At 41.9% G+C, this 18,666-nt stretch overlaps 1 protein-coding gene across 1 annotated transcript in view; it reads left to right on the forward strand.

Moving 5' to 3' along the window:
* The first annotated feature begins 281 nt into the window (after window positions 1-281).
* Vit (vitrin) overlaps window positions 282-18,666 on the forward strand; it is a 79,436-nt gene continuing 61,051 nt past the window's right edge. The window contains exons 1-2 of the mRNA XM_034637147.2: window positions 282-342; window positions 13,442-13,598. Of these exons, the coding sequence (XP_034493038.2) occupies window positions 312-342; window positions 13,442-13,598 (188 nt within the window). The 5' untranslated portion in view covers window positions 282-311. The remainder of the gene's footprint in view (window positions 343-13,441; window positions 13,599-18,666) is intronic.

The following is an 18,666-nucleotide window of genomic DNA, read 5'->3' on the forward strand; positions in this document are numbered from 1 at the left end:
AATGGAGACTGTAGAACGGGGATAGTGAAATTCAAAGGCATCAAAACACAGGACAAGTATCCAGGAGGCATTTTTTGAAAAGACCTTTCAGCAGGGGCTAAGAAAAGTACACAAACTATGTATCTCATTTCCCCAATCTTAATATATGGGGAAATAGTTCCATCAATGAGAATGCTTTGTGCATTACCCAACCAAATGTAAGAACCAAAAGAGAATAAACCTTCAGGTGAAATAATATTAATTAGATTTTAAAACATTTTTATTTTCTTCACATAGTTTTGCTGGTGACTGGAATACATTCCAATAAAGAAATGACTAAGAAGATTAAAAGGCCCAAGTTCAGTAAGTAAAATCATCATTCCTCACTGGTATGAGGCATCTGTCTCACATGTGGAGGGTTGTTACACTTGCATGAGAGAATGTGGAAGGTGATTTTTGTTTTGGTTCTGTTTGGCTTTTGCTCTCCATCTCAGGTTGCTTTGCATTCAGACTGAACAACGATGAGTCTTATTCATCATGTACCCTGTTCCAAAGGGCATTTGACATGAGACCTGATTTTAAAGTAACAGGAATGTAGTTTCACTGACCAGAAAATTTTAAAATGCACACCAGGCAACACCATGGTTCTATGGTGAAGCTGGACTAGGTATTTCCCTGCCATCAACCTCTGTTTCAATTCCCCATACCAGAAAATTCAGTCCAGCTAGTGCAAAAAAAGTCCAGTAAATCTGCCCACCCTCAAGCATGCCCTGTGATCAGAAGGTAAATCTCACAGAAAAGCCCAAAGGGTTTCACACTCAATCAGTGGAAGGAAGAAAAATAAATTTCACTTTTCGGTGATGTATCAATTAAGATTAGATGGCAGAAAGTCCAAAACAATTGGCACATACATAAGACTGAAATTTCTTTAGTTTCTTTCTGTTTCCTATAAACATAAACTGTGCTTTTATGGAAGCTCCACAATCTCCAGGGACCCTTCTCAACATGGATTCCAGTTCATTACCCAAGATGTCTGTCTCCTCTCCATCCACTTCTCCACTTAGTAAGACATGAGGAAGAGAATAACTCCTTCTAAAGAGATGTCCAGAAAGTTGAACGTATGACACTTATCCTTAAATACCATTGGCCAGCAGTAAGGGAGAGAGGGAAACGCCTTGATTTCAAACATCCACATGTTTCCCTAAAAGTAAGGACTTTTAGTACCAGCAGGGAAAAAAGGAAGAATGGATATTGAGAAATAATGAGCAGGATGGGACACAGATGGAAAATCTCACACTCACATATTGTGAGCACACTGGGATATCTGGATCCAAATTTGTGGGCTCAATGGAGGCTTGAGTTAAGGTGTGTTTATAAAGGGCCATAAAATAAAGGTTTTAGATATTGTCAAGGTTCTATGCTCTCACAACCGAAACTTTCTTTAGAGACATTAAATTCAAGTGCTTTGAAATCAGCAACATTAGTCATTTGAAAAGAAAGAACCATCTTTGCTTCACACACCACCCTTTTTTTCTTCTTCTCCTTTAAACCCTCTATGTGGGATTTCCTGTTGAAATGAGACCAAAAGGGCAGCCTTCTAGGCTGAAATACTAAAAAGGAATCAGTTGTTTATTTATTCCTGTCAGGACCAAGAGCCAAAAGGAAAGGCCCTGGGGCAGATGTGTGTTCAAAACAATGATTGGGTTAATATGGAGACAAATGCACACCCAAGTATGAATTCCTTTGGGGTCTTTCCAGTATCTTCATTAACTTGAGTAGGAAAATCATGAAAGGTTCCATGATTACCATGACAACAGTTTGCAGTGACTATGAAAGTCTCTGCTAAATGACCCAAGGGCAAACCTCTATGAGAGATCTCAGATGGATTGAATTTCTGATATGTTAAATTCTAGTTTTATTCTCAAAATCTCCCTAGTGATGCAGCACATTTGAATCAATAAATGCCTGAGGTCTTTTCTCTAATTAGAAACTCTGGCACAATCATTAAATAAGGAGGAAAAAAGATCCAATGAAGGTAATAGAATATTCCCAAACCATGGAGATAGCTGATTCTTGACCTCAGGAGTGTTTCCAAATCATAATCTATAGCTTGAGGCCAAAGTGATTTTCATCTTTCCCATTCAATTTGGTCTATAGCTGGGGCAGGTGACTGATGATAAAGAAGGCACAGGATTCCTTCATTCAACAAGTATTTACTAGGTGCCACCGAGTATGCGACATGGAGTTGGACACTCAGATACAACAGTGATTGAGACTCACCCCTTACCCTCACAGAGCTCACAATCTAGGGAGGAAGAAAGACAAGCCAACGGGTAATTATTATTTCATATGTATGTGCTAGGACAACAGGGAGAATATGGAGAAGAAACTGTGCATCTGGGAGCATTTCCTGGAGGAAATGACACATCAACACTGATAAAGCCAAATAGGCAGAGGCATTGCAAACTGAGAAAACACACGGTATCCAAGGTCTAAAAAGTAGAAAAAACTAAAATGCATTTTGGTTTGGTTGGAACACAGAGTAGAAATTGAAGGTGTTGAGGAAAAGGTGGCGAGTAAGCAGGCACCAGATTGTGAAGGACTATACTACTGTGTTTAGGAATATGGACTTCATCATGAGTCAGTGGAGAGTATCTCAGTGCAGGTTATTTTGGTTGCAATTAGCAGAAATCCAAGCTCAATTTGCTTAAGTAGAAAAGGGGATTTGGACAGGAAGTAGGGTAGCTTGCAGAACCCAAGGAGAGAAGTGCAGCTGGAACTCCCTGGAACTGGTCCCCAGATGGAGGGTCCACAAGACCTAACATCCCTGCTTCTCTCCGCATATCTGTATCTCCTTCCCACCCCCATTTCCCTACCCCAAAATCCTGGGACACAGAATCTAATTGTATGAGCCTAGACAGGCGGGGATCCACTTCTCTGAGAGCAGTGTGGTTCTCAGAGGAGAGTAAGGTGGTTCATGAAATGAACAATCCTGCCAACAACAACCAAGAAACCTTTGTACCAGTGTATGAGGGCAGAAGACAGGGAATGTAGTTGGCCAGTGAAGAAGCATTAGAGATTTACATGCATATATAGGTGGCATGAAAGTATCTCCAAAGTGTAAACACAAATGTTTGTAGTACAGTGGAATGCAGAACAATTACAACTTCTCTTGTCTCCTTGGGAAACAAACTGTGCACCCTAGGCCTGCCTCCTGTGTACCTAGAGACCCCCAAGCTCATTTCAGAGGAAAGTGTTTAGGGATCCAAAGATCCAAAGAGACTTTGCTTTATAAAATCAAAAGGCTTTATTAACCTACAATTTATTCAAGAAGGTACCCTAAGCGGAGAGGGTGGGGACCTGGGGCCTTCCTCCTAGTCACTAAACAAAGAAACGTGACCACATCATTCTGACAGTTGACACGTCAGAATCTGTCTTATAGGTAACCACCAAAGGATTTTTAAACAAAGTGGAATTATAAAAGCAGGACAATAAGCAAATCACTTTGACAGACAAGACTAGTCATTCTTTAAAAAAATGTGGTTCCTACACCGGAAACATCAGCATCACCTGGGACCCTTTGTCACATCCACTCCTGACCTCTAGAGTCAGATATTATAGGGAGACATTATGGTTATCTTGCTATGCTCAGAATCCTCTATCCCTGGGAGCTAGTGTCTGAGTTTCAAGGTGAAGATTGATAACTCTGAACCTTTGCACAGTTTCCTTGGGTCAGCGTTACCACAGCAACTGGGCAATCTTAACTTGCACCTTTGCACAGGGGGTTCCCAGCACAAGCAGCACACCACAACCACAAGGCAATCAAACACCTTGATCTATATCATCACTCCCCACAGTCTGAGAGTCTTGAGGATCAGTGCCCAAGACATGATACCAAAGTTGTCAAAGCCAGACTATAAACTCAGGTCTGGGTGAGGTTCTACCTCGCTGCTTTCCAGTGGTCCCCTCCCAAGCCAGGTAGATTTAGGAATGAAGATTCTAAGAGTGTTGGATGAGCAACAGCTGACCAAATGAGAAGTAAAGTAGAAGAGAAATGGATAAAATAGGAAAAGGAGAATACCCTGAATACATGGCTTGAGAACATCTGCCGTACCAGTGCATCTATTCTGTCTGTGTATAGGGACACAATTGCTTCAGATAATTTGTTCTTTCTCTCCTCCCTTCTTTCCCTTCATTTACATTTCTTTTTTCCTCGTATCCCTTTTCCTTCTTTCTACTTCTTTGGTCTGGGCACAGTCCCCAGTGGCCTTCATGAACATTGCTTAGCTCCACCAGGGGCCCTTTGGACCTAGAAGGTAGTACTTGAGAACATGTTGAAAATACTCTGGCATGGGGGTTTGACAAAGGGAAAAAGCAAAGATGGAAAAAGCAATTGGACAGATTCACACAGATAACTCCCTAAGCTTATATGTGATCATTCATTCCAAGCCAACACTTAGCTTTCATGTGAATAGTTGTATCTGGTACAATTTGATTCTACTACACTTGGCTTATTACATTACTTAATTTTCTAAATCAAATTAAGTCTGATTCCAAACCACCAAGTGCAAGGGGAAAAGGGTGTAGAATTCAAATTCCATATTTACAGCAGCTTTCTTTCTCTGTGCTCCAGCCCCTAGATGGTTTATGCAGTCTAAAAGATTGAGAGAGTTCCAGGAGTGGTATGGTGTCCAAGTGCATGTTATCCCTGGAAGGTGGGTAGCTCCCCTGTTTTCTGGACCATAGGACTTTGGCAGAGATGGGGAAACTTTGTACCTCAGGCTCCACCCCAAGAGGCATCATTCTGGGGGCTACTCTGAGGCAGTTCCTCCAAGACAGCTCTAGGGAATGAGGACATTTCCTGTCCTGGAACCTGCCCACCCACTCCCACCTTCCTAGTCTTGGAACATTATTTTCTCTTCATCACTCCTGTGGCTGAAAGAACTCAATTTCCCCTCCAACAAGGGAGATTCGGAGAGTCTAATTCTCAAAGCGCAGAGAATGTGATCCTTAGGCAACTCTGCCCTCTGCCCGGCGACCTTGAGCTCCAAAGATAGGAGAATGTGAAAGCCTGGCCACCTTCTCAGTATAGTAAAAGGGGGGAAATAAAATGGAATTAACATGTGAATGACTTAATAAATTAACCTGCTGGATAGTTCAAGATAAAGTTTACCTATTGCACTAATGACAGGTTTATCACTTACTTTTAGAAGTGATTTTTTTCAAGGTTTTCTGGATATAGTTGGGGTCACAAATCTAACCCTACCTAGCAGCACCTTAGAGGTAGGTTTAGTTAGCCAAAACCCACTTGAGCAGTTTCTAACAAATTACCCAAATGTGGTTGCTTTTTTCTTGATTGTTTAATGCTGCAGATAATGATAGAAGGGTTATAACTTCTAAGGACTAATCCCATTTATGTGTAGGTTATACATTCAAAAAAAGACTTGCTCTTCAATCATGAGCCTTTCAGCCCATACTGTAATAAATACATATGTTACCACATAAATTATATCCTCCAGAGAGTCCAGAAAAGTGTTTGCCTGGCAGCGTGTCTGCAGAGAGGGGCCTCATTCATAGTTTTTTTCCACACAAGAAGAAGCCCCAGAAGAGCCCCCGCAGCAATGGCCTCAGTCCAAAGAGGCTTTAGGGGAGAGTACTTCACACAGGTGGGAGCCAGGACAACTAACTGCACAACACATTACTGACTGCCCATCCAGAAAGTCTTCAATTTCATTAAGCATCCAATCTCATATAAGACAGAATAAAAATGTGTCCCCCCAGCCCACAAAAAAAAAAATATATATATATATGCAAAAGAAAGCCTTCCTGGCCCCAACCCCTATCCACAACACAGACACAAGACTAGATTAATTGCTTCCTGTGTGGGGGCACTCCTACTTAAGTACTAACCACATTTAATTCTAAGAGCATTTTCATATAGTCAGTCTTCCCAGCAAGACCAAGACCAAAACCACCATGAAGACCTACATAGTGCTCATTAGGTAACTGTTGGGTGGATGGCAGACAAATGGACAACAAAACCACTAAAAAATAAAGCAAAAAATGTGGTAAATGCTACACAAAAATAACAAGAGAATTCATGTTGGTTTCATGAAAAAACATTCAAAACAAAACATGAAAAATGAGTAGAATTCTACAGGTAGAGGTACATGGGAGAGCTTTCTGACTGGACTGACTCCAGATATCATGGGGAACAAGGGCAAGATGAGGTCAGGAAACAGTGAGGAGGCATGGTGGGGTTTTACAGTGACATGGAAGGGGAGTCTTCGGAGATGCTACTGGAAGGTGAGATAGGACCTACCAGGAAGAGTGATCTGAGAAGTTGTTTCTCTTTGCTATAGTTAAAAGGTAGGGTCTCCCAAGTGTTTTTCAAGCAGGAAATGTACATGATGGAGACAACAAAAAGAAAGCTGAACAAGGAGATATTCTCCAGAGACAATGGAGCTACATTCTGAAATATTTCCATTACATTACAGACTGTTGAAATATGCTTAATTTGAGGTGAAGTGTACCACCTTTAATTCATATAGTTCTCTCCAAAAAGTTACCCTTAATACCTTGAACGGCATGGAAAGATTTTTGCAATCAGCCTTGAGAGGGTGGATGATTCCCAGACCTACTGCCTGGAGCATGAAGAGGTCATTGTTCTGGTACTTGGTTAGCTTGTGCATTGGATGCTGATGAACAAAAATACAGCTCTGTGATTGTAGGATTTGGCATAGCATGCACGGGGCTGCTTGGGCAGGTTCATGTATAACAACTAGTAAGTAATCTTCAGTGTATGCTTGCTTCTTAGGTACCTAGTGTCAAACCAGTGTGTTCTCCACACAGATTGCTGTGTGTGCCCTTTTTCAGACAATGAAAAAGGAAACAGATCTACTTCCTGTGTTACAGATTTTTAGTTGAGTGAATTCTACCATGTTCAATTCCCAGAAGTAACAGGAAAACCATGCAAAGAAAATTTCACTCAAACAGTTGCCTTACAAGTATTTTGGGAGCTAATATATAGACACACATGTGCACATGCATGTGCACGCACAGACACACACACACACACAAATCTATCTACCAGACACCTGCATTCATTCACGAGTAACTGCCAACAATCTTTGAGTTCAGAATAGCCCTATAAGATAAGATCAAACAGTAATTGATTTCCTCTTCACTTATGAAAGAGGTGAGCAGGTAGAGCTAGCAAAACTTTGGATTTACAGCAAGAAGACCTGAGTTCAGGTCTTGGCTCTGCTGCTTCTCTTGAGCTTGGGTACATCAAGTTGCCTCTCAGGAAAATGGATACAATATGTCTTTTAGGGTTTTGTTAAGAATCAAGGGAAAGAATGAGAATAGGTTACTTTTAGGCAAACTTCTACAACTGCCTAACTTACCTATGTTGCCACAGGTAAGCTATTCTGTCATTCAATCATCCCTTGATCACAGTCCTTCCTTGGATTATGGATTAAAAAATACATGTGAACCAAACTTTATAGACTTTCTTAGGTGCTTAAAGATTGAGCTTGGGGTTATCTATCAAGACAAGTACCCTTTACTAGATTTGTCTGTGTGAAACAATTGCCATTGCTTGTACTATATTTTCTCCAATTGTTATTTGTAGGCTCTTCTTGAAATCTTTTTATACCATGAGAAATATTTCTTTAACCTACAACCTTGCACATTTTCCTGGCAAAGGCTCAGCTGAAGTAGGAGTGTGGTATGGCACTAGATTCAGACATATCAGGGTTTGAATCTAGCCCCACCAATGACCAAAGCTGTAATTTCAGAGTTTAAAGTGATTCATCCCCATGTGAGCTTGGCCTCCATGACTTCTTAGATGTCAGATTAAACCTGTGTAAAGTCAATCCTGGACCATTTTTTAAAGTCTGTAACTCCCCCATAATTTCTGGAAAATTTATGATAGATGTCCTCATGATTTTCTCTGCCTAGCCACTCCTAAGTCCTCCTGTCCTGTTCTCGTGGTCCTCTTGTCCTCTGGCTCAACTCCTTCACCAGCTCCTATGAGAATTTCCCCTTCACCTGACATTTTGTCATATTCTGGACCCTTTACTATAGATTCTCGAGGGCCAACAGAAGGAACCAACTTATGGACCACAAGCTCTTCACCAGCACCTCATTTCCCTCTCACTTTGTCTACCTTCCCATCTCATGTTCCCCCAGCCCTCTCCCATACAATGAGACCATTACATAGGGAAACTCTTTTTATTCCTCTCTGAACAGTTAGCCATACATAGGCCTTGGAAGCTCAGTAGACTTGTCAAGAAATTTCTTCCAGGGAACAGCAGCAAAGCCTGTAATCCCAGCTGCTTGGGATGCTGAGACAGGAGAATTACAAGTTTGAGGCCAGTCTTGGCAATTAGCCAGACACTGTCTCAATAAAAAGGGCTGGGGAGGTAGCTCAATGTCAGGTCACCCCTGGGTTCAATCCTTAATACCAAAAAATACCAAAAGAGGGGGGAGGGTCCTTTCAAAAAGACTAGTGGTAATAATTGAATAACCGATGTATTGATGTTGGTGGGACTATTCATTTGTCTACTTACCGTGTAATTTGATACCTATTAACCTCTTAGACCTCACCCTGGACCTGTCTCCCCGCTCACTCACTATGCTCCAGCACACAGGGGTTTTTTAATGTTCTTCAAACCATTCAGTCCATTTCTACATCAAGGTTTTGCCCTTGTTCTTCCTTCTCTCAGGCCTTTTCTGACCGGCACAGTCTCATCATCCATGTGACAACAGCAGAAGATTAAGTAAAGGGACATACAGGGGCCAAATCCTGTAAGGCTGTAGACCCTCTTATGGAGTTTGGACATTAAGCTAAGAGTAATAGGTAGCCAATGAGGAGTTTTGAGTAGAAGGAAGATATAATCTGATTCCATTTTTTTAAGGCACCCCAGTGGCTGTCCAATGGAGAAAGGATTGGGGCAAAGGGTGGCAGGCTTGGAAGGAAGAAGCCAAGACAGAGGCTGCTGTCTTAACAGTCCAGACAGGAAATGCCCGTGACTTGGACCAAGTGAAGGTAGAGGGAAATAGCAGATTTAGAAATGAAAAGAACAGGGTTTTCTAATGGATTTGCTTTGTTCATTCATGCATTCAGCATTCTATTATATCCATTGATGGACAACACATCAGACAAAAATCCCCACCCTCGTGGAGTTTATATTCTAGTAGATGCATGAAGCTGTAACTGGGACTGAGACTTTGAAAAAGTAGGTGAAAGAAAAGGCATTCCATGGGTGAGAAGCCAAGTCTGAAAGACAGCATGCATTTAGGAAGTAGCAGGGACAGTATTGGCAAGCCCAGAAATTGTGTGGAAGGGACTGTGGAAAGATCTTAAGGACTTTCAGATTTTCTTAAAGGCAACCAGAAGCTATTGATAATTTTTGAGCAAAGACTCCACATGATCAGAAACTGTTTAAGAAAAATAGAAAAGAATGCTTTGTGAAATAAAGTCAGTATTAGGGAAGAATTAGCATGACCTGTTCAAGCATGACCTGTTCCCTGGATATCAGAACCAAGAAGGAAGACACATTCATCTTCAAATTAATAGTCATTTTTATTTCATTAAACTAACAATTTTTGCATAATTCTCTTAAAATGGGATTTTGCACTGGTCGAATATCACAGTCCAACAAAAATCAAGCTTAATATCAAAACTTTCTGTGCATAAGTGTTTCTGTGTTATAATATTTCTTCCTCATTACCATCAATGAGACAAGCCTATAAAGGCTTTCCGTAATTAATAAGGAAAAACATTTCCCCAGAAGCAATTGGCTTACATTGCTGGGATCATTGAAAAGATGAATGGCAAAGTAAGAAGAATATACAGTTTGATTTTGCCTGCTACGTACCTGGCTTGTTATGTGTCATTTCACCTAATCATTGTTACTAGCCCTGGCAGGAGCCCCAACCCACAGCAGAAGCATGTGCAATATTAAAATAGTGGCTCAGATGGTACCTCTTCTCTGTTCTGAGGTGTGACCTCTGCCCAGGAACACTAAGAGATCAATGCTGCTGACACCTGGAGCAGTGTCTAAGGTAATCCTGCAGCTCTAGCTATCTAGTTTGCAAGTGGTTCTTCTCTTTTCCTGGTGGCTGATTGCAAAGACCTCTGGGAAGGAATCCTTGGCACATACTGAGATGCTTTCATGTGAACTCTGACATGAAAATGATAGCGACTATAAGAAGGCCAGGAAACCGTAAGGAACCATCCAAAGGAGAAGGTGAGGACACACCGGGAGGAGCGGAGCAGACAGCAAAGCACAGACTTCTGTGGGCACTGCCCCTGTCCTCAGTGACCACAGCCTGGGGTCTTCCTCACTGCCACCAGAAACAGGCCACTCCAGAAGGAATGGAGGAAGCTTTTGTCTTGCTTTTCCCCTGTGCTCTTGGTAACAGATCTTTTTGGAACTTGCAAATAAGTTCTTACCTGAGGTTAGCCACAGGGACACAGCCTTCTCCTCTGAATGTCTATTTGGACATCAGTCAAAATGTCAGCCTGCTCCTCTCAGGCCTGAGAATGATGCTTCTTGAGCTGCCTTGCTATTGAATTGTCCTCTCAAGGAAGTCTGGTTTTTATATTTTAGGGATAAAATCCAGAGGAGAAAAGAAAATGTAAAAAAAAAAAAAAAAAAAAAACACCTAAACAACAAAAGAGAGAGAGAAAGGAAAACCCAACTTGTAAGCATTGAATAGTTCAAAAGCATTCAGAGGAAATGCAAAGACCAAGTGGAGGAATGGAAGAGTCTTTGATGGTTAAAAGAAAACAAACTACTTCACAAATAACTGGGGAAATACTGTAAAGAAATGAGACTTTTATTTAATATTCTTAAAGAAGAGCCGCCAGAAAAATACAAATGGTTGCTTTTTTCAGGCTGGACATGCACTACACTTTCCAATGATTTTGGCAATTACTCTGCAAAATTTAATTAGTTCATTCTCTCCTGCTTAATTTTCTGTACAAATTTAACAAATATTTGACCTTTAACCACACTTTGCCATTGCTTGGTGTTTTTCCAAAGTACATGAGCATATGTGCTTGATTTCCTTTGTTTCAAGTTAATGAGTTCATCCACCAATTTTGCTGGTCCTATTGGGTACAAATATAGCAAAACTTATTTAAAATATTTCCTAGGCATTGTAATTAACACACCCACACACACACACACACACACCAAACAAACAACAAATGCCCCTCCAAGGAAGGGGGGGAATTAATTAGCAGGATGCAAAATATTCCCATGTGGCATTTTCCCCTTGTCTTTTAAGCCAACTATTTCATGGAAAATCCTACCACATGTACTGTGTGCACCAGGAAGTCTTTCAACAGGTTTGGTCATTGTACAGTATTCATGCAGAAGCTTCTGGATTTATACCCCTTTACTCAATCCCAAAAGATTTGGTTGGCCTGCCAGGAGACCCCAAATCTCCAAGTGTTGAATTATGTCAGAATGTAATTCCAGGCTACAGGACTGGTTACTTCCTGTTTCAAAGAACTGAGATCCAAAAGAAGTCTTTCATTTTCTTTACATCTAAAGGAGGAGATGCATTTGGGAATGCGTAAGTGATCTGTGAAGGAAAGGAGAATCGAACGTGCTCCAGTTCCACCTAGGGACCAAGCAATTAGCTGATTTGGCATTTTCAACCCCAGAAAATTGCCTTAAAAAAATGTACTCCTAGACCCAAAACAGTAAATGCAGCCATGAGTATCAGAGTTGAAAGGCACAAAAGGTATAAAGGAAATAACAGTGGTGAGGAGACAACCTTTGGTAAGGAGAATGAAACCAACTGTTTTAATCCCAGTTTTCCACTTCTTAATATAGACCACAAATTGCTTAAGCCTGTGATCAAATTCAGCCCCTGTTCCCAGAAGGAGCACCTTGCTGGCCTAGCCCTAAGTGGCAAAACTCCTCTGGGAGGTGTAAGAAATGAGCAGAAGTTCTAATTTCTGTTCTTTCTCCAGACTGAAGGAAATGTAACTCAGCCCATTCAGGTACATAAGGGTTAAAAAAAAAAGCGTGTGCTTTTTGGAAACAGCTGGAACCCATTAGCAACTCTGAGCCCATCTTGGTAACTCAGTTAGAGGGTGGGTGGCCTGGCAGGGCTCCTGGATCCATGCGTGTAATCACAGATTCTTAGCACTGGGAGAGGTTTTATTTCCACCTCCCACCCAATGTAGAAATCCTCTCCAACCATTCTGCTTGCAGACCTCCACCAATGGGGATTCACTGCTTCAGGAGGCAGCCCATTCCTTTAAGGACAATGCCAATTCCTAGAAAGTTCTTGGCAAAATCTGCCTCTATGGAAAGTTGACCCCTCCAGTTCTAGCTCAGCCCTCCAGTGTCGCAGCACGCAACAGTCGCACTTGCTTCCAAATTCTTGCCTTTTCATGGTTGAAATGACCTGTTTCTGAGGACCATCACAACTGGGCTTATATTGCAGAGTCTCTTCTGAAGAACGGGGCCCAGGACCGGATACATTTCCATCTTGAAGGGCACCAGGATTGTCTTACCTAGAGGACCTTTTACTTCAGGAGTTTTTGAGGGAAAATCTTTGTGGGGAAGATGCAACCCCATCTTTTTTTAGTTATTATTAATAGAGCATGTCTTCCCACCTGATCCCCCAGGCAAGCTTTCAGCTCCAGAAGACTTGCTTATTGCACAGAACTAGTCTGCAAGAAGTAACAAAGCCAAAGAGAGGGAGAAAAGAGTGGATGAGCTTCCCTGGATGCTCATAAGGGGAGTTCCCAGCTTTCCACAAAGTGTTGAAGCAAATGAGAAAAGATCACTCCCATAGTGGCCTGGCACCTAGGCCTAGAGAATCCTCTAGGACCAAGGTCACTTTCATCATATCTCTCCCAGTCCAAAGACCTTCCTTGGTGTCCCACATCCTACACAGAACACAAGCATTTCAACCTCCTGAATCTGATGCAGCCCCACCAATCCACTTCCCTCCCACCAGGCTTACCCCAGTCATCTCCGACCTCAAGACTTATGTTTTCTTTGTTGGCCCTTCCTGGAATAGCTTTCCTTCCTCATGTGAGGTTGTCTTAGAGTTTTCTCTTTCTGAGCTAACAACACATATTCTGAAAACCCAGTACCCTCCCACTATTGACTCAAAATTACATTTCTGGTCACTAGAAGTGGGTCTTTTCCCAGAGTTCTCTTCTTAAATTAATTCATTGTCCAAATAAGCACAGGAATACATTTTTGCTCCTAGCAGGTTGAATGCAATGGGTGGACATTGTTGTGCATTTGGTCTGAGGAATGTTCTATTCACATCTCTGCCTTCATGATATGGAAGGCATGCAGGGTCAGCCCAGGTTCTGACTTCTAGAAATTAAGCAAATGAACACTTACAACCTAATGGAGTCATCTCATATATAAGCTGATACAACAGGTGGAATTTTGACTTCCTTTTCTCTTCCCAGCTGTGCCTCAGATCAACTGTGATGTCAAAGCTGGAAAGATAATCAATCCTGAGTTCATTGTGAAATGTCCAGCAGGATGCCAAGACCCCAAGTACCACGTTTATGGCACTGGAATCTACGCGTCTTACTCCAGTGTGTGTGGCGCTGCGGTGCACAGGTAGGTGGCTCTGAGCTACTTAATAACTAGCAATCAAGGTGCTGACAGGGAGCCCGTGATGCAGGGTTGCTGAATTTAGCAAACAAAAATATACAAATTTGAGCATCCTGCACTTTATTTGGCAACTACATCCCAAAGGGAGGACCCAGAAGTCATATGTGGCCCTTCTCCTTCCACAACACTCTGAGAAAAGACAGCTCACTTCTCTTTATATCTTGATGGGGAGGGAAGAATTCTACTCTTTTAAGTTCGTGACAAGGAAACCAAACCAAACCAAAGCCATTTTTGTTTCTACCTGTATGTGCCAGGCAAGGAAATGAGAGGGATATGGCCAAAGAATGCCCAAAAATTTGAAGGAAAAAATGTCAGCATGATTCTAGTGATGGCCTGGAGACAAAGAAGTGAGAAGAAGGGTGGTGGGAGGTATCACCAGGTCAAGTGTTGGTCTGAGATCCAGGAAGGAGGACAGGAAACAGGGCATTCTTTGAACTAAGTCACTTCTCAAATGAGGAGATATGCAAAGTGACCTTCCCCAAATCCTCAGACTACTTTTTCATAAGTTTGGGGTCAACACACAGGGAAATGCATATTTCCTTAATAACTTTGAGGATAAGGCTGGCACATATGGGCCCAGCACTTCACCTGGGCTGTTTTATTTAGTCTTCCAATTCTCCTAAGTGGTATCTACTACTATTATGCACCTCTTAAAGATGAAGACCAGTTAATAACTTTGCTTTAGCTACCCTGTTTAAAGATATCAGTCCAGCCAGCTGCAGTGCCCATGCTCCTAACTACTGCCAGCACAACTTTGAGAGGTGACTCCCAAGTCAGTGCTCAGCAAATGGATGCTGGATGAGGTCTCTGAATTCTTCAGGCTTCTGGTATCTTATTCCTTTTCTGTATTTACACATAAACCAATGGTTTGTTCAATCATTATCTCTGCCAGAAAGAGAGGTGACAATGTAAAATCCATTCCTTCTCATAGCATCAGTAGATGTCCTAAACTTTAGGGTAAACAGTAAGGAAAAATAAAGTTACATAAGATAAAGTTCAGGAATTACTGGTAGACTTGATCATTCATACTTCCCTTTTCCCCACTATTGTTGAGGGTTCATGAGCTAATTGGTTTTTCAATGGCAGCAGGACTATGATAACTTATTAAGTACAAGTAGTGGAATAGTAAATAAAATGACACCAAACATTGTTTCCTAACTTCAGATTGTGAAATAAAAATTCCCTTTTGCCCCAAAGTCAATTTCATGCCAAAAATAAGTGTATACACACACATACACAAATACACATGTGCATGCCCTATGTGATTATCTGTGCCATGTGCATGCCTCCTACACATACTGATACATACACATGCTTGCTCACACACAGCTTTACGCACTCGTGCAGGCCCATACAGCCCACCAACACTGGGAGCTTTCTCCTGTCTGTGTCTGTATAGACTCTCATGTCTGTGTAGACAGTGACATCTGCTGCAGAGGCTGAGCCTGTCCTAATGTGCCCTTATTTTTCCAATTGGGATCCTAGATGGTTGATGCATTGCTGCCTGCGGTACTTGCTGACTCTCTCCTACCCTGCCACATTTCCTAGGAAGAACAGAGGCACAGAGTAAATTTGACCTCATCAAAGATGTCATTGTGGTTCAGTGGTAGAGCACTTGCCTAGCATGTGAGAGGTACTGGGTTTGATTCTCAGCACCACATAAAAAAATAAGTAAAATAAAGGCATTGCCTCCATCTATAACTAATAAAAATATTTTTTAAAAAAATAATAAGGAATCTAGGTGTTATGATTCTCTCCTAACTTCAACTCAGTCCTATGAGGCACTGTTAGCATGACCATTTTTCAAAAGAGGACATTAGTCATAGGGAAGTCAATTAAATTGCTCATTATTTGCACACTGAAGATTCGAACTCATTTCTCCTGACTTCCAGCTCAGAGCCCAGTTGACCCATTTTGATAAGAACAAGGGAGTCTCAGCATCCCTTAATGTACAAAGTGAGGACTCCAGGAGGATGTAGACTTCACAGGAGTCAGAGTTAGAAAAGGCTTTATGAAGGACAGGTGTACCCTGGAAAGAAAACAGGAAGGGCATTCACTGGGCCAGGGCTTTGCAATCCCAGGGTGTGGGATGGACTGGAGGCTTGGTGAGAAGAATATAGCTGAAGGTGGAAGAAAAGAGCTTGAATGCTTCAGAAACAATATTGGCTGCTCAACCAACTAATGCCATGTGGCTTCCTGGCACAATGGAAAAACTCGTTGGAAAGAGGTATTGCTATCCTGGGGAAGGGTAAAAAGGAAAAACTGGAATTTTGGTTGCTACTTTACCTTTGTTTTTTACCAAAAGAGCAAGTCTGTCTTCAGGAGGTAGGATTTAAGACATAGAGTACCTGAATCAAAAATGCATTGGGGACCTACAGCCACTGTCTTGGTAGAATTCCCCACGGTCAGAACTAGAAGGTAGGAGAGAGCATATGTTGGCTTAGAAATTCAGGTTAATTTTAATTCATATTTATATACTATAACAAGCTCATATGTTTTCTTATAAGTCATCTCCTTGATTCCTTCAAACCAAGAAGATAATGGACATATTTGAGACATTGTATATTGGCTCAATCTTATCCTAAACTAACCCTATATTAATGTGGAGCCGAGTGCTAGGGAAAAGAGATTTCTCTGAGATGGAGCAATGAAGAGGCCACCTCCATGCAGAATCTTCCCACTGATTTCTGACCAAATGCCCACCCCTAGAACAGCCGCACTGTTCCTTCTCTCTGAACCAAGGCACTCACAGTCAGCTTATCCCTAACCCCTGGTACCAGGGACAGGAAACATGTGGACATCAACACCGTGTGCAGCTCCATGCGGAGCATCTGAGGAACACCAAGAAGTGGAACTTGTTTTGCTCTGTCAGAGAATGAAGATAAAAATTTTCATACATTCTCCAAATTGCAACCTCTTTGAGCTCCCATCTGCCAATAAGTGGAACCACAGCCTTTTCCCAGCTGTCTCCCTCCTTCACTAGTATATCTTCTACATTGGTCTAGTCTCCCTGATTTTGAAATATCTGCACCCTCCAATTAGGAGGGAAGATGAGACTTTTCTCTACCCTAACACGCAAATCTCATGAGGACCCATAGTTCTACATTTACAATTGTCGGAAAGTCTGGGTTTCTGGTCTTCCGTAGCCCTCACAAGGGACGTCACAGCTACAGGGCTCCTGCCTCTTATACAGGAGTGTGGGCACAGGCACATGGTTCCTCAAAAAAGCAGTCCTAGGTGTAATATAATATAAACCCAAGGTCAGAATGATTTCTCTGGAGAAAAAGAAAAGGGTAAGTGTTATTTCCCATTTTCCCCATTCATTATAAGTTAAAGAGAGCATGAGGTAATTGTTTAAAAAAATCCTCATAATTTTCAGACTGAGCCAATAGTATGCTGGAAAATGTTTTAACAAACAACTTTTCAAAAGAAGGCAAGGAGGGGGGAGGCCTGATTTTCCCTTTCCCACATATACCTCCTCCTACCATGGTTGATTTCAAGCTACCAATGTCAAGTCAATCAGCTCTCAAAATCCTGAAATCATGACAATCCTCTCCCAAACCCTGGTATAATTGGTGCCCAAAGACCACAAATAGGCCTTCCTACACAAAGGTAAAAAATTCTGTCCTTTCCATAAGAAGTTTTCCAGTTCAGTTGAGAGATGAAATTAATTCCAGAAATCTTTAGGAAGTACTTTAGGAGTGGTGAGAACAAGATTCTGAGGGGGCTGGGGGTGAAGGGCAATGGCAGGATCTGTAGAAGAAAGGAGATACTGGGAATAGATGTACACCTGGAAAGCTGCTCAGGCCTGGTCAGGCAGACATGGAACCATATTTTCCAGGGGAAACAGCAGCATAATCAAAGACACATGAGTTGAAATGCGTGGTTGGCCAGGTGAGTAGAGACCAGCCCGACTCCCCCGATTGTGGAGAGAGAGCAGGAAGTAAAGACTCTGGGGAGTGAGATGGAGTTGTCATAGGAGGTCCTGTGCTCTTGAACCCTAAGAGGTAGCATGACCTCAAGGGACCAGTCCAGGATTGGAGTCAGTTAGGATTCAAATTCCTCTTGCAATTCACAACCAGACCTTGAGTGAATCAGTCACTCATAGAAACAGCCTGGAATGGGAATTACAGTGTTCCCTCCACTCCACAACTCAGAGGTTTGCTGGGAGGACCCATGGAGATGTCATACGTGACATGATTTTAAAGTAATTAAGTGCTTCACATGTCAAGTATTATTATCACTTTCTTTCCTTCTGGATCATTGGGAAGTTGAGTGTTGAATGTGGTTGACTCACTGTGAAGGTGGGAGGGAAGGAAATGGCAACTACCACTACCAGAGCCAGGGAAAGATATCGATAGAAACAAATCCACATACTTTCTCATGCCCTGCCTCCAGTGCCATGAAGTATGGATACCCAAAGAAGCCACGTTAGGCTCTGAGGCTAGGAGATGACATTGTGAAAGTGCTATTTAGGAACCAAAGTGGACCCCTTGCCTAACAGAGAAGAAGAAACATCAACATAGACATGTCAGTCACTATCACATTAGGATTTAAAACCTGGAGAAATCTTAGAAATTAAAAGACACAATTTTGAGTCTTTGGGAAACACTTTTCTTTTTGCAGAGCTGGGAATCGAACCCAGGTCTCATGCATTCTAAGCATGCATCCTATCATTGAGCTACACTCCCAGTACTGGGGACTATTTTAATGTGTTTAATTTAGCTGCACATATTCCCTCCCTGGTCTGAAACGAAAAGAATAATTTACTTTTAATAACTCCATACTGGGTCGGGGATGTAGCTCAATTATAGAGCACTTGCCTAGCATGCAAGGGGCCCAGAGTTCCATTCCCAACCATGTAATTTTTAAAAAATGCCTCTTCAAGGAATTAGAATTAAAGCAGAGCTCTAAAGCAACTCATACCTTGGAAGGAGCGAGTACAGATGGGAATAAATTCTGTTAAGAAAATTAATAATTTCATACTGCCATTTGTAATGACTGGATTCTTTCC

This window comes from Marmota flaviventris, chromosome 14, assembly GCF_047511675.1.
Source record: "Marmota flaviventris isolate mMarFla1 chromosome 14, mMarFla1.hap1, whole genome shotgun sequence".
Lineage (NCBI taxonomy): Eukaryota > Metazoa > Chordata > Mammalia > Rodentia > Sciuridae > Marmota > Marmota flaviventris.